We start from the raw sequence: 27,848 nt of genomic DNA on the forward strand, positions 1-27,848 counted from the left end.
GTCCGATAAAAAAACCGGCCCAGAGCGTGTCGGGCTACGGTCAGAACCTATCAAGTTCAAAACAATTTTCCTAGAAAGTCGTTATAAAGTTCTAGTTTTGTGATTTTTTTCATATTTTTTAAACTTATGGTTCAAAAGTTAGAGGGGGGGGACGCACTTTTTTTTCCTTTAGGAGCGATTATTTCCGAAAATATCAATATTATCAAAAAACAATCTTAGTAAACCCTTATTCATTTTTAAATACCTATCCAACAATATATCACACGTTGTGGTTGGAATGAAAAAAAAATCAGCCCCCACTTTACATGGGGGGGGTACCCTAATAAAACATTTTTGCCATTTTTTATTTTTGAACTTTGTTGGCGTGATTGATTTGATATACATATTGGGACCAAATTTCAGCTTTCTAGTGCTAACGGTTACTGAGATTATCCGCTGACGGACGGACGGACAGACAGACATGGCGAAACTATAAGGGTTCCTAGTTGACTACGGAACCCTAAAAAGCAGCGTTTGCCTGTGTTACACCCGAGCAAAGCAGGAGCCTATCATAACTATAAGTATTTGGTATTGAAAATTGAACCTTATTTTATCTACAGCCGTTTCCATTAAACAGAAACGCGCAAATATCACACACAGTGCCGCCATAGGTAACGATCGTATGTTATTTCGTTCGGAGTAATGTGTGCTTTATGAGCGAGGTACAGGATTTAAACTCGCACGATATGATCTATAAGGGAAAGCAAATAAAACCCAATATAAGGCTCACCCTTATGGCGTTAGGCTGAGCCGATGATAAGGGTTTTGAAAGGGTATTGGGCTATTTTAGGTAAGCGCTTTCGTTAGGGCTTTAAAAGCAAAATGAAAGGGTATCGCGTCAAAAGGGTAGGGTAAGTTAAGCCTAACGAAATACCCATACAAAACCCCGTATAAGGGATAGCGGGCCGGTCCCTGGTGCTAACGGTCACCGAGATTATCCGCGAACGGACGGACAGACAGACAGTCATGGCGAAACTATAAGGGTTCTTAGTTGAATACGGAACCCTAAAAACGATGTTACTTGAATACTACTTAGTACTTTTTTCTCTTTTATATGAACACAAATTAAATATCGACTTTTGTATAGCTTGAGCTGCACTCGTCAAAACATTTAGGTACATTTTTATTATATTTTTGAAATACTTACAGCTTTAGCTTAGGAGGACTGTGCGTAACGTAAGTATCTAGAACACCTACTCGTATCTACTTCAGTAAGTTAAAAATATAGGGGATTTATCCATGCTTTATCACAACATCTTATAGACAGGCCGAGCCTCCCAACTTCCAAGGGTTATACACCTACAAATCGCCACTATCAATATTTATTATGTGTCGTACGACCCGTATAAATACTTGCTACATCTAACTAGGGCAGGTGGAAGATAGTGGTTAGTACGATACGGTCGAGTACAGTAACGTTTTTACAAATAAAATGTACTAAACATAAAGGTGTTTGAAGCCGAGAACGTGATCAACCTTACCTTTACCTTTGGCGTGAGCCTTAGCTTGTACTATTCGGTAAGTAGGAAAAACCGGCCAAGAGCGTGTCGGGCCACGCTCAGTGTAGGGTTCCGTAGTTTTCCTTATTTTTCTCAAAAACTACTAAACCTATCAAGTTCAAAACAATTTTCCTAGAAAGTCTTTATAGAGTTCTACTTTTGTGATTTTTTTCATAATTTTTAAATATATGGTTCAAAAGTTAGAGGGGGGGGACGCACTTTTTTTCCCTTAGGAGCGATTATTTCCGAAACTATTAATATTATCAAAAAACGATCTTAGTAAACCCTTATTCATTTTTCAATACCTATCCAACAATATGTCACACGTTGGGGTTGGAATGAAAAAAAATATCAGCCCCCACTTTACATGTTGGGGGGGTACCCTAATAAAACATTTTTTTCCATTTTTTATTTTTGCACTTTGTTGGCGTGATTAATATACATATTGGTACCAAATTTCAGCTTTATAGTGCTAACGGTTACTGAGATTATCCGCGGACGGACGGACGGACGGACAGACAGACATGGCGAAACTATAAGGGTTCCTAGTTGACTACGGAACCCTAAAAACAGCCATCTTTACCTACTGTAAAATATATATACCCATTATATAATATATAGTATTACTTTGCCTTATCAAAAATGTAACTCCAGTAATAAATAAATAAATAAATAAATATAATATAAATACATCGAAAGTATATTTTTTATATTAAAGTAGATAAATTAAGTGCTCTACAGCTGCTGTTCAGATAGCGCAAATTATTTACGAGTCAACGGGCCATAAATATTTCACGTCTACGACGGGTAGGGGTAGATACCTATTATATTTACTACATTTTTGCCGTAATTAGTCAGAGACGCCTCAGGATTTCGTTGAAAAAAAGATAATATTTTTAACTCACGTTTACTTGCTGCTGTGATGTCGTTTGACACCCCTGCTGTGGTGTGAGTGGCCCCTTTCGCGCTAGGCGCTGTGAGGGCTGTATCTGGTCGCGCCCCATCCTTGTGGGGCGGTCTTACGTCGACGTTTTGGGGCCTTCTGGTGAGCATTTACTTTTCGAAGCAGTTTAATTTCACCCACCCAGAAACTGAACGTCTACCTATACATCGTGTATTTTTTTTGTTTTCCGTTAAATTCAACGCGCAGTTAGGTTCATTAACAGGAACCACCCTGTATATCGCTTTTTGTTATTTTCCAAGTTTTATTTCTCTTTCATACATAATAAATGAATTAATTAGTGTGAGAGGACCTAAATGATAATGTGAAAGTTAAAAGTTGCTGTCAAGTATCCTGATAGCTCATGTCAAAACAAATAACATTAGGAAGCGGTAAAGGTTGTCACACACGAGTTTAGTAATTAAATTTATTTTTTTAATAACTCGATAACCGTAGGAGTAAGAACGCTAGTTTCTTAGAGAAATTAATTGTATTTGACCTAAAGAATCTTCCCTTAAAGTTTTTTTCAAGTTAACGGAAAACAATAAAAACACGGTGTATATCTGTTTTAGACTGAGAACTTAGAGGATATTAATTTTATTAAAGTTGGCTCGTTTAGCTTTTGATCCCGGTAATTATCTAAAATGGCGGTTACTTTGTTATGGCGAGTTTGCCTTTGGTTAGTTGGAAAAGTTCTAACAGGCCAAGTAACTTGCAAAGTCACTTGATAGATTGTCCTTATAACGGCCTAGTTTTCTAGGTCGGCTCTGTAGGAAGGCCAAAAAGGTTGCGTGAGTACATTATTACATAATAGGACATTATTATATACCTCTACTACTATGACTACAAGTAAATTTAGACTGCGATAGTCTAGGACGCCGCGACAGAAATTACGATACATTGTATAAAACAAAGTCGCTTCCCGCTGTTTGTTTGTCTGTCCTTATGTAGGTATTGCTTATTTAGACATATTTAAAATTACAAACGGGACTTAATCGCATATTATTATGTTTTTAACACTGACCTCCGACGTTTCAAGGACGACATTGTCCCTGTAGTCTCGGAGCAGACTGGCAAGGGTCACTATACAACGCAAAAAACGCCTTTATCACTGCTTCCAGTAGTTCCACAGGTGGTAAAACATCTTCATCACTAGATTAACCCACTTTTATCAATTTTAAAGCAGAAAATTTGCCTCTATTCAAGGTCAAATAACTTTATCCACTAGTGGATAAAATGCGTTTTTACCCGCTGGTATTAAAGGACAAAACACGTGTTTCCGAGCTAGTGAGGGGAAAATATAATAATACGTATGCGCCCTGTCAATTTTGATCATTGAAATAGTGACCTTGACATTTAAAACAATAGATTTAAATTCCCACGCACGGATCCGTGTCTAAGCATACGAGGGGTTAAGTCCCGTTTGCAATTTTAAATATGTGTAAAAATCGTGTAAGTTTAAATCAATTATTATTTAGATCTTCGCAACGTGAGCGTCAGGACCCCTGGACCACTACAGATATTTGATGTTTAGTACATACTAAAATTTAGTACCTATTTGATACTATTTGGTACCTCCACTGATATCGAAAAATCGAGCGAATAAAGTGGCCAGACATTCTGACGTCAGGATGTCTGGACCATTTTTGGTTTACATAGTTCTAGACAACACTACTAATTGATATCTTAGTCAATATTTACTACCTATTTGGTACCTGTCAATATATTTTTTTCAAATTTTTTTGGCGTACCAGAAAAAAGTTATGATGGAATTTAAAGTTGTGAGCCCAGCCGTGGCGTTGAAGTATGTAGCGCATGTCCAAAGAATAGAGGCAAATCCGCCTGCCCTCCTGCGCGTCAACTTAAATAGGAATTTATTTTTAGGCACTCGCACATCATCTCTACTGACTAGTGGCATTGATATAGTCGAAATATAAAAGTAACAAAACAGTGTCAAAACAGGCGCTACATACTTCAACGGCACGGCCGGGCTCACAACTTTAAATTCCGTCATAACTTTTTTCTGGTATGCCAAAAAAATTTGAAAAAAATATATTGACAGGTACCAAATAGGTAGTAAATATTGACTAAGATATCAATTAGTAGTGTTGTCTAGAACTATGTAAACCAAAAATGGTCCAGACATCCTGACGTCAGAATGTCTGGCCACTTTATTCGCTCGATTTTTCGATATCAGTGGAGGTACCAAATATATGTACTCAGGTACCAAATAGTATCAAATAGGTACTAAATTTTAGTATGTACTAAACATCAAATATCTGTAGTGGTCCAGGGGTCCTGACGCTCACTTCGCAACGGATTTTGATGCGGATTTTTTTTATAGATAGAATGATTCAAGAGGAAGTTTTACATGTATAAATAATTCCCGTTCGAAGCCGCGGCGGGTCGCTAGTGCGTAATGTCTGTGGTATAGAAGTGGTTAGTCCTACCTTTAGTCTTGTTGCATTCACTTCTGTCCGCTTAGTTGTTTCTGCTTCTTTATGCAGCGTCTGCGGTTAAAGGTACCGCATTAGAGCTGTATCACGTTAGCTAGCGACTTGAAAGCGAGGCCAACATTGACTAGTTGTATTGGTACAGGTCAATTCACAGGAGCTGGCACGAATGGAACGAATGAGTGTGTGACAGATTAACCCTTCGTCTGTGTTTGATAAGGATCCTAACATAAGGCGTTGGACTTTAAAAATGTATATCAAAGTTATTTTTTTATGACAATTTTTTGACAGACACAGACGAAGGGTTAACCAATAAAATAATGGCTCTTGACTCTTGAGACAGATATGACCGATGCAAGTGTCACTGTTCACAAATGAGTTTTGTTCGTTCCACGTTCGTTCTATTCGTGCCAGCTTTCGTGAATCAACCTGTACTAGAACGGTAGCCTTATCAAGAGTCGTCAGACTCTGACAGTGCGTGCGTAAGTTACTATATGATTCTCTTACTTGCTATACATAAATAAGAGCGAAGTTCGCAGACGTTCGCGATATCTATGTCGATATCAAAATCGTGGTAAGGCTTGCTTATCTACTCATAAAAAGGCTAGGAAAATAAAACTATTCATAGATTAAAACGTTACGAGTATAATATAAAATACTTTTATCAACTGAAACATAATCCTAGGGAATCTACAGCGATATTTACATCTAAAATTATTAACTGATCAGCCTATTGAGCGAGTAACGATATTTATCACCATGTATATTAATTATTATATACTATATCTTTAACAAACTCCTATTCGTTAGTCGCCCAAATAGATCTCAGGAAACGTGCGGTCAAACCGCTATCCAGTGAATTTAGAACGACAATTTCATTGCTCAAAAGTCCTATCATTTGTGATAGAAGACGGTCACTAACGCTGGTCGAATATACACTGAGACGGTCACTGATCTTTACAACTGTACTTGTATGGAGTAAACATCTACATAATACCTATATGGTCATTTGTGGCGTTCCATACAGAAGGGTCCTCTCAACAAAGATTACATGAAGTACTTCAGCTAGTACTCTTCTGTAAAGGAAAGTAACATTTAGACATCTAGAAGGAAAAGTTGAGTTGCCTGGGGAAAAATAATACAGGATCTATTACTAATGTGTGCATTATTATTATGATTTGATATAGGGGCCTCGTGGAAATTCCGCGTCGCAGCACCGATTATTATATCTAATAAACATTGGATTAACATAAATATACGAAACAATAAATAACAATCGAACGCACTTTTTGTTTTAATTTTCTCACGATACAACTATTTTTGGTAAAACAATTAATCAATGCTGCTACGACGAAATCTTCATGTTAAAATCGGCACTACGTCGATCTGACCGCCTCGACCCGAAAACCTCACGGTACAAAAGTTTTTGTAAATTCAATCTCGAGGTTCGTACGGGACTTTTTCATTTCATAGATGGTCCATTTCAAATGGAGGATTTAAGGGGTTATTTTCTCGAGCGATTATTAGTTTTCTCCTGGGACTTTAAACGGCGTTTTTGCTACAGGTACTGTAGGCGATTTAGACGCCGAATCGGTCAAGAGTACACTTTCATCTTAGGCGGTTTCACTGATACGTCGCGACTAAATCGCCTATCGAAAAAGAGTCGAAGGGCGTCATCACACTTATCGACTCGGCGGCAGGGATCTCGTCGCGTCTCAGTCGTTACGGGTGTCAATCGCGTCAGACCAGCTGCTGAAGCGTATCTTATGAAAATAGATTAGTGTGATAAGTGATGTAATGGATTTTTTTGTCTACACGGGCGGACACCCATTTAAACCCTTAGAATAGTATCAATTTGATATCGAGCCGTGACACGCGGACAAGGGGCCGATCACTAATGCACCACGGCGAACTAATATGGAAGTGCGAGTGATCGGTCGTTTATGGTCTCCGAAGTCGTCCTCCAGGACAGTGGGGGCAAACTTTTTCCACTGGGGGCCAAAATACAAAGAAATTTTAGATGATGGCCAGATTTACAAAAAAAAAAAAACATTTTCACTACAGCGTCGGCCACGTCATACACTATTTTGAAGGACCGGAACTGCTCCACATTATCGACACCGCGGCCAGAAGATAATAATCGTTCGAGAAGTAAATAACCGTTCGGGGTGCGTAAGGCCGATAGTCCACTATTATGTGTTTATCATAGAAATACGATCATAGGTCTGTATGCCTTCCTTTTTCTCCAACGTGAAGAAAGAGGACGGCACGTCGCCTACGATGATATTCGTATGATAAACATATGATAGTGGAGTATCGGCGTATGATTCTCTCGGTTCAGTCGTCGTTGGCGCGCGCGCAGGCGGGCTCGGGCTCGGGCTCGGCGGGCGAGGCGCTCGGGAGGGGGAGGGCAGCGTGGCGTAGACGGTGGGGCGCGGCGGCTGGTAGGAGGGCGCGTAGGAGTCGCTGCGCGGGTTGTAGAAGGGCGAGTCGTCGGCCTCGCAGTCGAGGTTGGGCGAGAAGGGCGTGGCGGCGCCCGCGGACACGGCGTCGTCGCTGGGCCGGTAGGCGGGCGCCACGGGCGCGTACACCGTGCGCCGCGCCGGCGCCGCCTCCGGCCGGTGCGCGGACGACGGCGCGTACGCGTCCGACCAGCGGGCCTGCGATACGAAAGATCGTTTTTAAGTCCCGAAGCATTACGACTAGTGTCCCTGCGGCGTCTACCCGGCATATTATTGAATCGCATCATTTTTTTTATTTTTTTTTAGTATAGATAGGTAGACGTTTGACCACGATCACACCTGATGGTAAGTGATGATGCGGTCTAAATTAAACACAAAAATGCCTAATAAAATTCTATAGGCGACGTTCCTCGATTGATGTTATTCACGTTGTAAACCGAGTCGTGTATTTTTACATATTCATACGACCGACTCATAATGGCTCATAATGGTTTCTAAACTATCATGTGACAAAATATAAAACGAGAAAAGATGACTTGAATTTACAATATGTTTACATATTTCGATGGTTGCCATTCCTCAATCCACCAAAAAACGACAGATGACATTCATGACCGTTACCCACTGCACGTATCGCCCAGGGTGCGATTAGTCATGAAAACCTTTTCGTGGCTGAGAACCTACAACATTCAACTGACTATTAGCATTGACCTTTAGTGGAACTCTCGTTTCCAGCTATAGTAGACTAGACATACCTTACTGGGCGTGAAGTCGCCCTTGATGTAGAGCTGTATGGGGCGGCGGAAGCCCTTGCTGGCGTGCTGCGGGACGCCGAGCACGGCGCACTTGCTGAACCCCACTTCGGGCGACAGCAGGTACTCGCGGAACTTCTGCGGAGTCATCTCGATCGCGTTGAAGTTCTCGTAGATGGTTTGCTGAAAATATATCATATTAAAAATGAAAATGAAATGAAAAATGAAAAATCGTTTATTGGTCACAGATATTGTGTTACAAGGTAAGAAAGGGTTGGGACCTCCTATTAAGTATATCAATACTTGTAGCAGGAGACCCCGCTCTTCCAGCGGCAAGGTAGGGGTCTACAAACCAATACAAAACTCGTTAAATTACGTTAGGTACAGAAAAATTAAGTTAAAAGCGTTAAAAGTATAATATTTCTCAATAGTGAGACAGTCTAAAGTCTAGGCGAAATAACTTTCTTACTACATGTTGGTAATAACTAATACTTAACATAGGAAAAACAAAAATGGCTATTTACATGTGTATATAATATTAGGAACAAATTATAAGTAGTGTGTATTAGATATATTATGTGTGTGTGTATGTGTGCGTGCGTGCGTGCGTGCGTGCGTACGTGTGTGTGTGTGTGTGTGTGTGTGTGTGTGTGTGTGTGTGTTTGTATGTATGTGTGTTTGTGCATTCATGCGATACAGATTGAGTTTAGAGCAAAATATATGATGATTACCTAGTACAGCAATTTAATAATGACTCTGTTTGCTCATAGTCTAAATTATGTATCCAATCCCGAACAATTTTTTTACATTTCACTGTTGTAAGTGGATATTAAGACATAATGTTTGTGTTAGACACTTTGGGTGAAAGGAATAATCGTTATAACATTATAGTCATATAGACGGAGAGCTGGCAGGATTTTGGAGTAGGTCCTTGAGGCAACCTGGAAAGGTGCTCAGATGCTTCTCTGATCATAGCCAACATCAGGTCTGCAAGTCTGGCAGCTGGTGAGCGGGGCTTTATCGAGCTTTGAATTTTTAAAGATTTAATTTTTTGAGGCCCAAAAAATGTGTTTGAGGCAACCTGGAATTATTAAAAAGTGAAAATAGAGTTCCTCAGAAGTCGCATAGTATTTATGCCAGATCATTTGGCCGGGTCCTTCACCGTGCCAGAACGGTACAAAGTGGTAAAAAAAATAATTCCAAAAAAGGTTCTTGAGGCAGTCTGTCATTTTTACCAGTGAAAGATGAGGGTCTAAATAGCCATGGAAAAATAATGCCATGACATGAGGTGGGGTCCGTACCCTGCCATTCGATCTTGAAAGTCATTTTTTTAGTTTTTCGTAAATAACTCGTAAACGGTGGCCCACAGCAAAAAAATATGTTAAACAGAAAATATCTACATAAAATTTCCTACAAGAAAGGTTATGTACGTTTTTTCGATAGGATCAATATATAAACGGATAATTTAGTAAGAAAGTTTTTTTTAATCGATTACATGCTCCGTTTTTCGTCAATACCTCGTAAACGGTGGCCCACAGCAAAAAATTATGTTAAACAGAAAATATCTACATAAAATTTCCTATAAGAAAGGTTATATAACTTTTTTCACTAGGATCAATTTTTTAGTTGGAAAGTATTTTTAAATAAATATTTGAGCCATTTTTTGTTGATAACTCAAAAACTTTGGCTCACAGTCAAAAATAATGTTAGACAGAATTAATCTACATAATATTTTCTACAAGAAAGGTTCTATAAGATTTTTCGCTAGGATCAATATTTTAGTTGGAAAGTATTTTTGAATAGATTTCATGGGCCGTTTTTTGTTAATAACTCGAAATCGGTGGCTTACAGCCAAAACTAATGTTTCACAGAATTAATCTTCATAATATTTCCTACAAGAAAGATTCTATAATATTTTTCGCTAGGATCAATATTTTAGTTGGAAAGTATTTTTCCAACTTCCCGGACCGCCGGCGAGTCGATCAGGGAGGCTCCGGGCCTTAGGCCCTACGCGGAGCTCGGCCTTCGGCCTTCGCTCGGCTCCGAAGCTCCACCGTCGGGCTTTAAGACACTTTTGTAAGGAAATTGGGAGCAATTTATGCCCGCAGTGAAATTACTTGGATTTGGCCCGGGTGGGAGCCTAAAGGTGAGCTCCGTTCCTGCGGCCCTCCGCGGGGTCGGCCTTCGGCCTCCCACCCTGAAGCTCGCCCTTCGTGCTCGCGAAAATACTAGAAAAATTTATTTTGCCAAAACGGCGGCCATCTTGGATTTTCGATAAAAATTTTTTGACATTTGTATTCAAGGGGCCCATACCTCTCCGCATGCAAAATTTCAGCGCGCTCGGACCAACTTGAAAAAAAAAAGTCGGCCATTTTGAATTTTTTTGATGCAACTTTTTTCTACTCGAGCTCCTGTATGACATTTGATCGAGCACCCCCCGGCTATCTCTTACGGTTTAAAAGTTGCCATACAAAAAAAGTGGAAATTTTTTTCACATTTGTAGCATTTTTCAAAAAAAAATTATATCATTTTAATCTAGACCCTAGAGAGATTCTATGACCAAAATCTGAGCACTCTAGGATAAACTTTTTGAAAAAAAAAATGGCGGCTTCAAAAACTACCCAGGGTCCTCTATGACATTTGGTCGAGCACCCCCCTAATATCTCCCCCCGTTTAGCCAGGCCGTCCAACATTTTTTGACCCAAGAGTCGCAGACCAGATTCCATATTTTTCCCACACGTCTCCCCGCCCCTCTATACAAAGACACTTCGATCGTCGAAATCGGTTCAGCCGTTCTCCAGATATAGGGAGAGGTTAGAAGTCAGTGGGGTTGCAGCTATATATAAGACCGTATGCCTGTTTGCCACCCATGGGATCAAGATTTGTTAAGTCGCAGTATACAGCATTTCTCGGAACTATCTAGCTACTTACGAAAGCAAGGAGCGCCGGACGATCGAACGCAAGTCCGTTGTCTACGAGCGCTCGGCGCAGACTGAGCGGGCCCGTATCAACAGTGTATTTTATTCGAATTTTAGGTGCTTTAAAAAAATGTCTGTCGACAGAAAGGTATGTCCTATATGTATAATTTTTTTCTTATATGTCAACAAGAAGTTCAAGTTTAGGATAATATTATTTAAGAGTTACAATAAATGCAGGAATCGCAGGAAAAATACATAACGTAAACCTCTTTTTATCGAAAAAATGGGGAAGATACGGAAGGTTATTTATCCACCATTTCAAATAAATCTTAAAATGTCAAACTATGATTACCTCGTACAGCACGGGGAGCATGGTCGCGCGATAGACGATAAAATAGCAGGCCGTCCATCGCACTATTTGTAAGTGCGATATCCGGACGGCCTGATATTTTTTCGTCTATCGCGCGACCATGCTTCCCGTGCTGGATATAACAAATAGGATCATTTATTACCCCAAATAACATATTTAACAGCACAATCACGATTCTAAACGAGTGATCCCACTACGAAATTTGAAAACGTCTACCGAAAAAACTGATTTGTTTTAAGTATAAAAAGACATATTTTAAAATATTATATTATGATTAACTAGCTTAAGATATGTTCTTTTAGAAACATTATCAGTTTTTTAATAATCACTTAAGTATAGTTTCATTATAGTTTTGAATGAAAAATGTTACATTTTGCAAAAAACGCTCTTCTTTAGGAATAAGGCCTCTTAACCTTGGTTGATTCCGTTTCGAGCTACTTAGATAGAGGGATGCAGGTGGACGTGCTGTACTTTGATTTCAAAAAAGCCTTTGATCGCGTAGATAACGACGTACTCTTAAGCAAATTATGCAGCATTGGTTTCTCGCCTAAACTGCTTTGCTTTTTTGCTAGTTATCTACGTGATAGACGGCAATATGTGCAGCACGGATGCTTTGTGTCGAGTGCCTACCCCACCCGTTCCGGGGTCAGTCAGGGCTCTATTCTGGGTCCTCTGCTCTTTGGTGTTATGGTCAATGATCTGGCCTTGGTGCCTAAGCATGCGCAATGCCTACTCTATGCTGACGACCTGAAACTAATTTACAGGGTCCAGGAAGATTCTGACTTACAATCTTTACAAAGTGATATTGATCGGGTTTATGAATTGAGTCTTGTAAACAAACTTCTGAAACTTCAGTTCAATGTTGACAACTGTGCGGTTATGTTTTAGATTCCCACCTTAACTTTCATGAGCACATGACAATGCTTGCTGCAGACTGTTTCCGATTCCGAGTTGACAATCCCAGGGACATAAAGCCCTGGTGAGAAGTAAGCTTGAGACAGCCTCAGCCGTTTGGAATCCCCATGAAGCGCCCTACATCCTGCTGGTCGAAAAGGTCCAAAAAACATTTTTGCGTTTCTTTTATAAAAAAATGTACGGGTATTACCGATTCTTGTACCCAACAAAATTCCTTTTGGGGACGTTGGGTTTCTTCTCGTTAGAAGTTAGGCGTAATGTCGTGCTGATGTCTGTTGCATGTGGTACACAGACCAACCCCTATAGACATCCATTACAAGACGACTCGCGGTCGCCAGCCTTCCTAGTATTTGCACTGATATAAGCGCGGGCGCTCGCCGTGCCCGATCAGTATCGACCAAGTAACAGACCCGAAAGCAGCGCGTGTTTTTCGCACTAAAAAATTGGAAAAGGGTACCTGTAGTGTGAAATGGTGTGGAAAGGTAACAAGAAGCTTAAATTTAAAAACAGACGGCATTACATTCCACAAATAAGTCATATTTATAATTTATTCAGAGCCGGCATAGGTCAACTTACATTAGCCACTTACGCGTCAGTAGAGTAGACATGCGCGAAACAGTGCTTCAAAATGTAATGCCATATCACATCACTTTTCCGAGAAAGTAACATCTCACTGTGATGTTACATCACACATCACTCGAAACGTTACCCGACCTTGAACAGCGCGCGAGATGGCACCATCACAGTCATCACAGATATCAACAAGGCTACGCATCTCATATCAGCGCGTAGTTCCATTACATGTTGCTTTTTGTCACCGCTACGTGAATTATGTATATTTTATAACATTTGCAAATGGTTACTTAATACTTATACTTACTGGATCATACGATACCACTACCACACATGTACGTAATGTACATCTAGATACATTATTAGCCGCGAAAGTCAACTAAACATTTCACAACAATAATAATAATGTTTTGTTTTCGGCGCGCCCAATTTCACAGACAAAATTACTCTGTTTACCCACATCCACAAAATGATTATAAGAAATGATAATAATAAAATAAGCTCTATGAGGACGCATTACAGTTTTAAATCTTTTGGACTGTTATAAAATCATATTCGCAAGCGAAATTTGCAACTACGTAAACGCGACCGCGTTCGGCTGAGTGGCGTGTTCCGAACTCTTCCGGAAATAGCCGAAAGCATCGTATGATATTTTGATGGTTAGAACGAGAGCGACCGAGCGCTTAGTGCGGCGCGCGTGAGTGCGAGAGCGGGATAAGAAATAAGAAAGTAATAAGTGTAATAAGTGATGCTTTCAAACATCTCAGTTGTTACACCATTACAGTTTTCACATGGGGCAGTAAACATTACGCGCACTGTTTTAGTAGTTCCCGACATTTGCGTTCGGGTGATACGTAATGCTAGAGGTGATGATGGATTTCTCGGAGTGATACGTAATGCCATATCACGTGTTCAAGTGATATCACATTTGTGATATTACTCGCATTACTTACACATGTCTACAGTAGAGGGACAGTCATACTTCTGTCCCTTTTCATCTGGCGCGACTGCCCGCCGTCCTTGAAACGGCCACACAGCGCGCTTAACACATTCCCCGCCCGCTCCTCGCACCCCAAACACTGGTGACTCGTATCGCGAACAAAATATACAAGATTGCTACTCTATAGGAGGTTCTCTGTGATGTGGTATTTTGAAGGGGGAGTCAGATTGCCCGGTTTTAGTATCCCAGCTGGTCCGTCTATTTGTTCTCTCTGTGACGAAATATGCTTTTCGTGAATGTAGGCACCCCTACTGGCGGTGCCGGCCGCTCGAACCGTGTTTTGCCGCAAGTAACCGCTAGTTCGTGCACTGCAAATAGTGAATGAGTTTTTAGACGTGGCACCTAATGTTGATATTCTTGCGAGCAGATGGGCGTTTATACGCGTTTATATCGCATTATACTCTAATTTGCTTCTGACATACGCATTATACAATAGTAGGGCAATTTTCACGTCACTGAATTGTGCGGCTGTTCTCATGATAAAATCTAACGTCTTGTTAGCCTTCTTGCAAATGCTTATGATGTGATCGTGCATGTTGAGCTTAGTATCCAACCCAATACCAAGATATTGGATGGCGGAAACGTGCTCCAGCGGAACGCCAGAAAGATGGTAGCTCGCTGTGATCGGGTTTTTTGACCTAGTAAATGTGATGGCTTTACATTTCTTAGCGTTAAGCTCCAGCTTGTTCTTAGCGCTCCACCGTGACACTGTATCCACCATCTGCTGGAGAAAGTCGCAGTCCAAGGAACTATCTATTGGCAACATTAACTTGAGATCGTCAGCAAAGAGGAGAAAATGCGCCCCGACAATACTACTGCAAAGGTCGTTTACCATAATAAGAAACTGTGTCGGACCCAAGTTGCTCCCCTGGCTAACTCCCGAACGCGTATAATATTCTCTAGACCGGAAGTTCGACATTTGCACGTATTGGCTACGATCTTTCAAGTAATTAGCAAAAAACGACAAGAGCTTTGGGGTGAAACCGAGTGCTGCAAATTTCTGCAGTAGTACGTCATTGTCGACCAAGTCGAATGCCTTTTTGAAATCGAAGTATATCGCATCTACTTGGTGGTGCGAGTCCATCTTTTCCAACATGTAATCAAAAAAACAGATATTGTTCGTGGCAGTAGACCGGGCTACACGAGCGTCATGTTTTGATTTTGCTGTTTATTTAATATTTAATTTTGTGTTACTTGTTGTAATGTTTATTTAAAATTCACGGTGCTTTAGTTTACTGTCATACTGTGTAATTTTCTTTGTGTAAATAAATAAATAAATCTATTTAAATATTATTGATCCTAGCGAAAAAACGTACAAAACTTTTATTGTAGAAAATTTTATGTTTGTTATTCCCGTTGAAGATTGATTTAGCTGTGGACCACCGTTTTCGAGTTATTTGCAAAAAACGGCTCGTGTAATCTATTTAAAATACTGTCCTACTAAAATATTGATCCTAACGAAAAATCTTACATAACGTTTCTTGTAGCAAACATTATATAGATTATTTCTGTTTAATATTATTTCTGGTAATGGGGCACCGTTTTTGATGTTATTAACAAAAAGCGGCCCATGTAATCTATTTCAAAATATGTACTTTCCAACTAAAATATTGATCCTAGCGAAAAAACGTATAGAGCCTTTCTTAAAGGAAATTTTATGTAGATTTTATTCTCGTGAACATTTTATTTAGCTGTGGGCCACCGTTTACGAGGTATTTGCAAAAAACGGCTAATGAAATTTAAAAATATTTCTGTAGGAAATATTATGACGATTAATTCTGTATATCGTTATTTTTTGCTGTGAGCCACCGTTTTTGAGTTATCAACAAAAAGCGGCCCATTTTAAAATACTTTCCAACTAAAATATTGATTCTAGCGAAAAAACGTATACTTAGCACCTTTCTTGTAGGAAATCTTATGTAGATTTTTTTCTCGTGAACATTTTATTTAGCTGTAGGCCACCTTTTACGAGGTATTTATAAAAAACGGCCCATGAAATCTATTTAAAAATACTTCCCAACTAAAATATTGATCCTAGCGAAAAATATTATAGAACCTTTCTTGTAGGAAATATTATGAAGATTAATTCTGTGTAACATTAGTTTTGGCTGTGAGCCACCGATTTCGAGTTATTAACAAAAAACGGCCCATGAAATTTATTTAAAAATAATTACCAACTAAAATATTGATTCTAGCGAAAAATGTTATAGAACCCTTTTTGTATGAAATATTATGTAGATTAATTTTGTGTAACATTAGTTTTGGCTGTGAGCCACCGATTTCGAGTTATTAACAAAAAACGGCCCATGTAATCTATTTAAAAATACTTTCCAACTAAAATATTGATTCTAGCGAAAAATGTTATAGAACCTTTCTTGTGGGAAATATTATGTAGATTAATTCTGTATAACATTATTTTTGGCTGTGGGCCACCGATTTCGAGTTATTAACAAAAAACTGCCCATGAAATGTATTTAAAAATACTTTTCAACTAAAATATTGATTCTAGCGATTAATTCTGTCTAACATTATTTTTGGCTGTGAGCCACCGTTTTTGAGTTATCAACAAAAAACGGCCCAAATATCTATTTAAAAATACTTTCCAACTAAAAAATTGATCCTAGCGAAAAAAGTTATATAACCTTTCTTATAGGAAATTTTATGTAGATATTTTCTGTTAAACATATTTTTTTGCTGTGGGCCACCGTTTACGAGGTATTGACGAAAAACGGAGCATGTAATCGATTAAAAAAAACTTTCTTACTAAATTATCCATTTATATATTGATCCTATCAAAAAAACGTACATAACCTTTCTTGTAGGAAATTTTATGTAGATATTTTCTGTTTAACATATTTTTTTGCTGTGGGCCACCGTTTACGAGTTATTTACGAAAAACTAAAAAATTGACTTTCAAGATCCAATGGCAGGGTACGGACCCCACCTCATGTCATGGCATTATTTTTCCATGGCTATTTAGACCCTCATCTTTCACTGGTAAAAATGACAGACTGCCTCAAGAACCTTTTTTGGAATTATTTTTTTTACCACTTTGTACCGTTCTGGCACGGTGAAGGACCCGGCCAAATGATCTGGCATAAATACTATGCGACTTCTGAGGAACTCTATTTTCACTTTTTAATAATTCCAGGTTGCCTCAAACACCTTTTTTGGGCCTCAAAAAATTAAATCTTTAAAAATTCATAGCTCGATAAAACCCCGCTCCCCAGCTGCCAGACTTGCAGACCTGATGTTGGCTATGATCAGAGAAGCATCTGAGCACCTTTCCAGGTTGCCTCAAGGACCTACTCCAAAATCCTGCCAGCTCTTGGACCAATACTTGTTATGGAGAATTTTTGGCCAAAAGCTGCACTTTTGGATGGAAGCAAGCCGCTTTGCATGGTGATAGTAGACATCATAGTAAACGATTTTTTTCCAAGGATTTTTATATCCTTGGAAATAATCGTTTAATATGATGTCTATTACCAATGCATACTTATAACTGTAAGAAAAATATAATGTTTCTGACTTTCTAGCTAAGGAATTTATAAGCGACCATATAAACAAACTAAGCCAACTTTGACAACTCGTATCTTAAAAACTACTGATCCGATTTTGATTCGGTTTTTAGTTTATAATCATGAATCTATTTGTCTTTAATTTCAAAAATTCATATATCGATATTATACATCGTGTCTACCGTTTTTTGCAGTAATTCAGTGTGATACGAAAATTTAAGTTTTTTTTTTAAATCTTACATTTTTTTCCAATTTTTTTTTTTAATATTTTTTTTAAGTTACATAAAGCAATACCTTTTAATTGAAATATGTTTTGTCAAAATCGGACGACGTACAAAATAATGAGATTTTTTTTTCGGTTTTCGTAACAGACCTCGCTACGCTCGCCGTCCCGCGTCCTAAGGGATGAAATTATGATATCCTCGGAATTTTTTATTTTATTTTGAGTTCTACTGTCACTATGTACTTTTCTGTGTAAGAAAAATATATTATTTCTGACTTTCTGGCAAAGGAATTTCAAAGTGGCCATATAAAGCAAATTTTCCCAACTTTGGCAACTTGTATCTTAAAAAATGCTAATCCGATTTCGATGCGGTCTTTAGTTTTTAACTATGAATTTATCTGTCTTTGATTTAAAAAAACTCATATATCGACATTGTACATTTCGTCTGTCATTCTTTGAAGTTATTCAGTGCGAGACATAAATTTACTTTTTTTATAATAATTTTTGTTTTAAATTTTTTTTAAATTACATAAAGCAATACCTTTCATTTGAGATACGTTTTGTCAAAATCGGACGATACAATAAAAAGATAGATTTTTTTTTTTCATTTTCATAAAACACCTCGCTACGCTCGGCTTCCTAAGGGATGAAATTTCGATATCCTCGGAAAAAATCGTTTACTAAGACGTCTACTATCACCATGCAAAGCGGCTTGCTTCCATCTAAAAGTGCAGCTTTTTTTTTCATAACTAGTATGACTATTAAAGAATTACCTACAGTTAATTCCTTTTGCAAGAAATTTGTTAAATTAATAATAAAAAATCAAACGACAGCTTCTTTCAAAATAAATATTTTCCTTGTAACTCAACACCCCAGGGAAATATTCCAAAGTTTGCATTACAAATAAAACAAATAATTTGCATACAGTTTACAGTTTAGTTTTCTTGCAAAGTAAGTACATGTTACCCTTATCAAATCTGAAAACTTTGACCTGAAACTTTCATAATTACGAAATACTGCATTACACTCTTTTGAAAATCATGTTTTTAAAAATTTATTTACAACTGCTGAAAGCCATCAATCAAGAGGAATTAAGTAATCTTATCTATAAAGTCAGTTTACATTTTCCCACGTTTGTTATTGTGCATTAAACCCAGATTTCTTATCGGATACGCGCAACGTTTTACTACCGCTGATAAGATGATATTCCCGTAGACACTAGGACCAAAACTACGGGATAGCAACTTATAATTAAAGATGTAAACCTGTTTAACATAAAATCAGGCTAAAAACGACTGTTTTCGAGGTAATAGATTGTGATCTCCTCGAATGGTTTTTCTGCGAGATTGGAAGTTGATAGAGTTACCTGTTAACCTAGACAAGTTATGAATTTATTCTAATAATGTACGTTTTTTGCTAATCGCTCTAAGATATTCAATTCGGTCGATTTCTCAATTAGGGGCATGCATGGAAAATTCTCACTTTAATGTACAAGTTCTCCAAACATCTAAATATGTGTATGATTTGAACAGTTTGTACAATAAATTCGAGTGTACAGTCGACCAAAAATGTGGTTTACCACCCTACGGTTGAGTTTCGTTTGAACGTCATGAGACAACAAGTGATCATGTATGACAATTGCTCTCTCTCTATATATGATACTTACGTCATGCCATGTGTCAAGTCAACCTTAGCGATCGTTAGAGTTCGCAGAAACTTTTGTCAAAAGTGATAGACCACTTTCTTGGCCGACTATACATATGTGTCGTACACTCGAATTTATTGTGTGGTGTAAGTATGTGTCGCCCCCGCGTATTTCGAGGTCAACTCAGATCGCATCAGTGTGATACTAAGATTCAACTCATCGTCAGACGCTTCTTTCTCATAACTAGTCCAGTGGACAGGATCAGGTACAACTGCGGGCTCTCGGAGCCCAGAGCGGTGTGTCTATGGCTAGATATGTTGTGTGAACTCACCGTTAAACGCTTCTTCCTCTTATAACTCGCCCAGTTCTGAGCTTCAATAACGAGTTTCCCGCCGGGGCGCAGGTCCGCGAACATGCGGCGGAAGGCGCGCTTGAGCCCCGCGTCGCCCCAGTTCAGGTGAAGCCACTTGGTAGTGGATAGACACAGGATCAGGTCGAACTGAGGGCTCTCGGAGCCTAGAGGGGTGTCTTCGCGCGGGACGTAGTTTCCCTGGAAACGAGAATACATTATGGTAGTTAGAGACCTGGCAATCTACATCCCTGAGGATGAGGAGTCTTCTTATGGATAGGAATCATCTACTGTCCAGTCAGGAACAAAAGTAGCAGACCAAACTTTCGATGTGTCTACATTCGCCGCTGAACATAAAGAGATGTATATCTATCAAAAATATCTGACACAAATTGCACAGATTTGTCAATATTTAGAAAATTCAGGACTATTAATCCTGACTATACTAGATGAATTACGTGAACTAATAAGTAGCAATGAAATATTAGTTTGTTCTAAGAATAACAATAACATGTTTATCGCCGCCCTACAAACTTTACGATAAAATTAACACCGCAGACGACGGGAGTAAAACCACCGCTCGCTTTACCTGATAAGTAGACGCATACATTCACCTCATTTAACTATCATAATTATGTGTATACGTGTTTTCTTAGGCTCCCCATTGTAGAAAATACGTTATTTTGTCAAAAAAATTAAACCGTCCTGCTGGAGCAAAATATTAATACTTCTCATGCTCAAAAAATGCACCTTTATGTCATACGTAGACGACATAAAATGGCATTTTATGCTCTAGAGCATAAAGTACAATTTTCTTCTAAGGTAATCGGTCTCAACAGCCAAACAGTTAAACATATTGCACAACTTTACTGAGTAATACAATTGTGTAGATGACAAAACTTGTTATATTATTTAATTTTTGCTACAATTTATTAGAATTACGTATTTTCTGTCATTAAATTAAGTAAATCACATAAAATAGGAGTCGATTATCGTTCAAAAATGTTTGACTTGGCAGAAAAATAAGCGTCTGAAACTCTGATCACATGTTGAAAATTTAAAAAAATAATTTTAAAGTTAGTTGGCGGGAATTGGTTACGTATTATGTTATTTCGCTCTACGATAATTTCGTGATTTAAATTGCCGTGAAAAATATAATTATTTCCTCGCAATTGAAGTGAAAAGCAGAGTATACAACAAGGGCATAAATGTCCATTTTTACCCTTGTCTACTATTTTGTCCAAAAATTGCCTCGGGTAAAAATGGGTCACTTTATAACCTTGTACAATCTACTGTTATGCAGTGCACGAAATAAAGCACCAAATAATTACATACATACATACATACATATAATCACGCCTGTATCCCATAAAGGGGTAGGCAGAGCACATGAACTACTAAGTTTCAGTGCCACTCTTGGCAAAAAGGGGTTGAAAGAAATCCAAATTATGACATTGCAGTGACAGGTTGCCAGCCTCTCGCCTACGCCACAATTTAACCCATATCCCACAGTCGACTTCTACGACACCCACGGGAAGAAAGGGGGTAGTGAAATTCGTAACCCGTCACCATACGGGGGAACAAATAATTAGAAGAAAAATATCATAAGTCAAACAGAAAGATATACAAGTAAATGAATTGACTGTGATGTAACGTAACTCCTCACGTTTCATATAAATTCCTTATTAGAAAATCGTTTTGACATAAGCTGATTTGACTAGTAGGAAACTAACCTATTCAAACACTGACCTGTTTAAAGGTAACATTATGCGGAAAGACCGGCGGCGTCGGCTCCACGGCGTTGCACAGCGGGCCATAGAGCATCGACATTGACATAGGGAAGTAGCACCTCTGCTCCTGCTTTCCCGCCTTCCTGTTCTTACGAGGCTTCTTCACTTTCCTCATCTCCTTCTTCCCTTCTTTCTTATCTTCCCCAGGTTTGTCCTCTCCAGTTTTGTCGTCAGCTGTTTTTGGGGCGGTCGCGCATTCTGTACATTTCTCTTCGGTACATTTGTCGCAATCCTTTTTATCGTCGTCCATTTCCGTTTTCTTATCGTCTTCCGTCTTTGGTTCCGCGGGAATGGGCACGAATGATCTTAGGTTTTTTCTCGCTCGACCTGAAAGTATAGAGGTAAATGTTATCATTCAAAATAATGTATACTAATGGAAGTAATTTTAGAATCCTAACAGCAATATTATTTAGATATAGGTATGTAAAATGTTGATGGTGTACCTAATAGAGTAACCTGATCTTGTTCAAACTTGTTCGCGTCTCAACTCACTTTGTATGGAAATAAAATAAATAAAATTGTATCGTGTCGTTCTGAAATAATATTCAATTTGGACTAAGGTACAGCGGGGCAAATCTCGACTGGGGGGCAATTGTAACTGATCCATTTTTTTCATTATTACACTATGATGTTGAGTTCTACATGTATCCACTGAACACGCCTACCATATATAAACGGTGGGCACTATTTAATAATGCAAACATTGTAAAACAGGGAAAAAACGGGATTTGCCCTGCTGTACCTTACAAATAATTAAGACTAAAGAGCATAGGCAGATAAAATAACCGTGTCACTGTTAAATCAATAATTACACCATTTACACCCAACTTTGCTGAGAAGGGTATATTGCATAACAAGCTGCAATGCAAGCGGAAGTCTCTTTCCAGCCACTTTTATCAGAAAGAGGCTTCCTATGTTGCAAGTTACAAGTTATTATGCAATAGGCTCCTGATCTATATATTTTCAATTCGAATAAATTGTCAACTAGGGCTTTAAGTCTCTTCTCAGGACTTTTTTTAAATACAGGCTAAGACATTTGTACCAGTTAGAATCGAATTCAGTATGGATTCGAAAGTATGTTTCCATTACCAATAGGATGCAAGTATGTATCTGTTAAGAAAGCAAGAACAAGACTGATGTAAGTTATTTATTTTAGATCTTCTCTTATATTATATTTTCCTTTTACTACAACTGATACTTAACATATTTTATGTAATATACAAGATTTGGCGTCATCAGCCAATGTCCAGCACTTCCTTATTCTGGAACAGCTAATAGTGCTCCCTCGGGGGGACATCCAGCAAGATTACAATACCTACACTTACCAATCAGTACTGGATCTATGTCGATGCCGACGACGGAGCGAGCGCCCAGCGTGCTAGCGACGGCGATGGACACGTGACCAACGTTACAGCCAATGTCCAGCACGTCCTTATGCTGGAACAGCTCGTGCACCTTCGGGGGGACATCCACCAAGATTACAATACCTACACTTACCAATCAGTACTGGATCTATGTCGATGCCGACGACGGAGCGAGCGCCCAGCGTGCTAGCGACGGCGATGGACACGTGACCAACGTTACAGCCAATGTCCAGCACGTCCTTATTCTGGAACAGCTGGTGCACCTTCGGGGGGACATCCAAGGTTACAATACCTACACTTACCAATCAGTACTGGATCTATGTCGATGCCGACGACGGAGCGAGCGCCCAGCGTGCTAGCGACGGCGATGGACACGTGACCAACGTTACAGCCAATGTCCAGCACGTCCTTATTCTGGAACAGCTGGTGCACCTTCGGGGGGACATCCAAGGTTACAATACCTACACTTACCAATCAGTACTGGATCTATGTCGATGCCGACGACGGAGCGAGCGCCCAGCGTGCTAGCGACGGCGATGGACACGTGACCAACGTTACAGCCAATGTCCAGCACATCCTTGTTCTGGAACAGGTGGCGGTGCATCTCGAACACTTGCAGGCGGACGTCCATCATCGCGTTCAGGTTACGGTAACCATAGTACCTGAAATGGTGGCAAGAGGCATATGTACTATAAAAACTTTAGTTAAGTTACATTTACAACTTTCATTTTATGTGTTTGCAGAGATGCAACGGATAAGTGTGGTGTTTTGGCCGGATACCGGATACCGGAATTTCGGGGGAGCGACCGCCGGATATCCGGTATCCGGCCACCGTATATCCTGTCTAAAGTTGTTAAGTAAAACACAATGGCACGGGGGCGCGTTCGGCGGTGCTGGTTCAATTCTAGTTGTAGGTATGAAATAGGCAATATTTGATGGAAAATCCACCTAATTTTTTAGGGTTCCGTAGCCAAAATGGCAAAAACGGAACCCTTATAGTTTCGTCATGTCCGTCTGTCCGTCTGTCCGTCTGTCCGTCTGTCCGTCTGTCACAGCCGATTTACTCGGAAACTATAAGTACTACAGTGATGAAATTTGATGGGAATATGTGTTGTATGAACCGCTACAAAATTATGACACTAAATAGTAAAAAAAAGAATTGGGGGTGGGGCCCCCCATACATGTAACTGAGGGATGAAAATTTTTTTTTCGATGTACATACCCGTGTGGGGTATCAATGGAAAGGTCTTTTAAAATGATATAAAGTTTTCTAAAAAACATTTTTCTTAAAGTGAACGGTTTTTGAGATATCAGCTCTCAAAGTCGTAAAAAGTATGTCCCCCCCCCCTCTATTTTTATAACTACGGGGTATAAAATTCTAAAAAAAAATAGAGGTGATGCATGCTAATTAACTCTTTCAACGATTTTTGGTTTGATCAAAGTATCTCTTATAGTTTTTGAGATAGGTTGATTTAACTGTAATTTTGGCAGGTGTATAAATTGACATAATAAGTTTATTATATTTGCTGCTACGGAACCCTTTGTGCGCGAGCCCGACTCGCACTTGGCCGGTTTTTTTATACTACGTCGGTGGCTAACAGGTATACGGTCCGGTCCGCCTGATGGAAAGCGGTCACCGTAACCTATGGACGCCTGCAACTCAAGGGGTGTCACATGCGCGTTTGCCGACCCATTAGAAACTTGTACACTACACACTATTTTTGTACTTTCGAATTTTTATTCATTATTTACGATAATTATACTATACTCACTAGTTTCTGGTTTGATATTTATGTTAGACAAGTTTTCTCCTCAAAAAATGGGACCTAACCCCTAACTGGTTTCCAGCCCGATAGTGGCCGGATACTACGCAACCACGGTACTATCCGGCCGAATACCGGACAGTAACCGAATTACCATTGCATCTCAGACATCTGTTGAATCAGACAACTAACAAACGTAGAGACGGCCAGGCTGGTATACTTTAGCTACTTCCACAGTGTTATGTCATATGGGATCCTGTTATGGGGAAAAGCTGCAGACATTCAGGCTATTTTTGTGCTGCAAAAACGAGCTGTCCGTTCAATCTACGGATTGGGCGGTCGAGCATCTTTAAGAGAAAAATTCAAAGAGGTGAACATCCTTACCGTTGCCTCTCAATACATATACGAAAATATTATGTATGTTCGGAAAAATATCCACGAATTCAAGCTTAACAGTGACATCCATAACTATAACACAAGGAACAAACATAAACTTGCTGTGACCGCCCACCGTCTCCGTAAGGTTGGTACGTCTTTCGTCGGGAACTGTACACGTTTTTATAACAAAGTACCAACCGATATAGTGGATTTGCCATTTGACAAATTTAAGGCACGCATTAAGCGTTTGTTGTTATGTAAGGCGTACTACACTGTGAAGGATTTTATAGATGATAGGGATGCCTTTAAGGTGGTTGCTTGTCAATAGATGAATGAAGTCGTATATATTTTTTCATTTTCTCTGCATTGTGTAATTAAGCATACTAGTGTTCAATTGACGTATGAGAACATATTCTCGTCTGATTATATTGTTTTTATTTAAGTTTAGTTGTGGACACTTGGAGACCTTATACATCTCCAAGATTATGTGTTTAATGTTTAATGTTTATCTTACTTTAATTTTATTGTATAAATCTATATTTCCTTCCTTTGTAACATACGAGCACAGAATATAGTGTCTTACAGCTATGTTTTATTATTTGAATATTTAATTTAGCCTGGCAGCTTAAACATGTCATGCACACTTAAAAGTCTTTGCTGCGGTGGCGTCGTTGATCGGGTCGCCACCTTCCCGAATAAAGGTTGAGGGAGGCGATGGCTGAGATATGCGTCATACTCGTGAACGGGTGCCGTCTGTGAAGACCGGTCTGTTTAAGCTTACTGGGGCTGTTATAACTTAGTAACTTTAATTCTAATTTTTATTAAATTAGGACACTTTGTTCGGTTGTCGTTTGTTTCCTTTCTTTTAGTGAATATTTTAAATATATGATTTTGACTCATGGAGACCATATACATCTCTAAGGAGAATTAGATTAAGTAGATATACATTTTATTTTTAGTTGTGACATTTAGAGTCATTTGCACCTCTAAAGTAATTTTAGACTTTTTTTTTTGTATTTGTACTTTTTATATTAAAATTTAGTGTAGTTCTTGGTTGTAATTCGACATTTAGAGACCTTCTACATCTCTAATTAATTGTATAGAGTTAACTTTAGTTAGAACTTAGAATTAGTATATAATAGTATCAATTGTAATTTCAACTCAATTTTAAATATTTTTTTAAATACCTATGTACATGTGACGTGTAAAAGTGCCCCTGTGGCCTATTTGCTGAATAAATTATTTTGATTTTGATTTGATTTGATTTGATCTCTAATTGCTGCTCAAAATTTCAACCTACTAGCCATCTAAAATATAAGCAAATGAAATAATTAAATGAAGTGTCCTATTGGCTAGATTTTTTATTGAATCTATTCATAATACCAAACAGACTTACTCTTGAGAACTTTTTATGTGTTGCTGTTAAGCAACTTAACACTTAATTAGTGGTAATTATGATTGTTAAAGAATGGTTAATAGTCTTGCACAAAAGTGGGTCAACTGAATGCAAATGTTCAGAGTATAAATATTAAAGTTACCTGTCATAGTTTCCATACTGGTATTTTGTGTTTTTTGGGTGAAATGTAGGCAACTTGTGTTCTCCTTCAGTCTTACTCTGTTTGTGCGGTGAGATGGGGCGCTCAGGCGGAGCTGGCCGCTGGTGCGGCCGGACTCGCTTCCACGTCCCCGGCTGTGGTACCACGGGACTAACTATTTTATCCAGGGAATCCATGCGGCGCAACTTTTTGGCATCCTTGCCTTTCTGAGAATTTTCACTTTCACTACAAGACCTCTTTCTGGCTTTAGAAGCTGCCGTGGATATAGGTTTTGATGCTGATGTAGATGGTTCTGGTGGTAGCGGCTCCTTGATACCATCTGCTTTCTCTTCAACAACCTTTTCAACTATTTGAGCGTTATCTGAGCATTCAGTAGTTCTCCGCCGCAAACGTGGCTTTTTGCGTGGCTTGCGCTGTTGCATTTCAAGACGTTTCTCATACTCCTCATTGTCCAATGGCTCCAAAAGATTCAAAGGATCTCTAATATTAGGCGGAATAATGACATCTATTTTAGCTTTGTGTCGAGGCGGTGTGGGCAAAGGAGAAGATTCTGGAGTAACTGCATTCATTGCTCTGTTGATGTCTTCATCTTGCAAACTATTAAGATTCAGGGGATCTGATATATTACCTCCTAAAAGAAATTTTGTGGGTGGAATGAACGCGTCCTTGCGGGGTCTTTTGTATGGAAGAAAGAACTTTGATATGGAAGGGAAACTTTGTGCTCTTTTCCTGCCTTGCTTGAACTTAGTGCCCGCGTAGTGCACTCTGCGCACCGTGCTTCGGTCGGAGTTATCTTTAGATGGCAAGTAGCCCTTTTTTCCATGACGAGACTTTTTCTTTCCCTTCTTACCGGTACCAGCAGCAACATCTCCATCTTTCGAAGTGTTCGATTCACTCACTGACTGATTCACAGAAATGTTTACGGAAGAATCCGTAGCCGTAGCCACTACACTGTCCGATATTTCACTGACCCTTTCATTTTCCGCACTCTTTACTTCACAATTGCTCTCAGAAGCAATAACTTCTTCTTTAGGACTACCCATTTCACGTAAACGATGCACAATATTCTTACATGTTACAGTAGAAATATTTCAAACTTAAATTTACCGCCATTGGAGGACTCTGCAGAATGTGCAAGGCCTTCCATCCGTCACTGTTAATAAACAGGTTAACAACGCCGTTTGTTATTGTTAATAGAAACCGATTTTGGAAATAATAACTTCTTACACTTGTAACAAGAGATTCGAAGAAGAATATCACAAATTAAAACTCACTTCTAACAACTATATCAATAAAACTGCACACTTTCCACATAATTCGCACCACACGCAAAGCAGCAGA

At 39.0% G+C, this 27,848-nt stretch overlaps 1 protein-coding gene across 1 annotated transcript; it reads right to left on the reverse strand.

Annotated features, from left to right (window-relative positions):
• Positions 1-5,556: 5,556 nt before the first annotated feature.
• Positions 5,557-27,848, reverse strand: LOC125228139 (7SK snRNA methylphosphate capping enzyme bin3-like). Its single transcript, XM_048132597.1, has 6 exons — positions 26,490-27,848; positions 23,282-23,472; positions 21,406-21,773; positions 19,639-19,857; positions 8,149-8,328; positions 5,557-7,591 (listed from the first exon to the last, which is right to left on the reverse strand). The coding sequence occupies exons 1-6, from the start codon at positions 27,548-27,550 to the stop codon at positions 7,124-7,126; spliced, it is 2,487 nt and encodes an 828-aa protein (XP_047988554.1). The 5' UTR covers positions 27,551-27,848; the 3' UTR covers positions 5,557-7,123.

This window comes from Leguminivora glycinivorella, chromosome 7 (genome assembly GCF_023078275.1).
Source record: "Leguminivora glycinivorella isolate SPB_JAAS2020 chromosome 7, LegGlyc_1.1, whole genome shotgun sequence".
Lineage (NCBI taxonomy): Eukaryota > Metazoa > Arthropoda > Insecta > Lepidoptera > Tortricidae > Leguminivora > Leguminivora glycinivorella.

Bases quoted from the DNA above. Each gene is read 5' to 3' on its own strand.
- LOC125228139 (XM_048132597.1), bottom strand. From the start codon at position 27,550: ATGGGTAGTCCTAAAGAAGAAGTTATTGCTTCTGAGAGCAATTGTGAA. The intron at 21,774-23,281 runs GTAAGTGTAGGT...CTATACTTTCAG, and splicing joins CATAGATCCAGTACTGATTG to GTCGAGCGAGAAAAAACCTA. The intron at 8,329-19,638 runs GTGAGTTCACAC...ATATATTTTCAG, and splicing joins AGAGGAAGAAGCGTTTAACG to CAAACCATCTACGAGAACTT.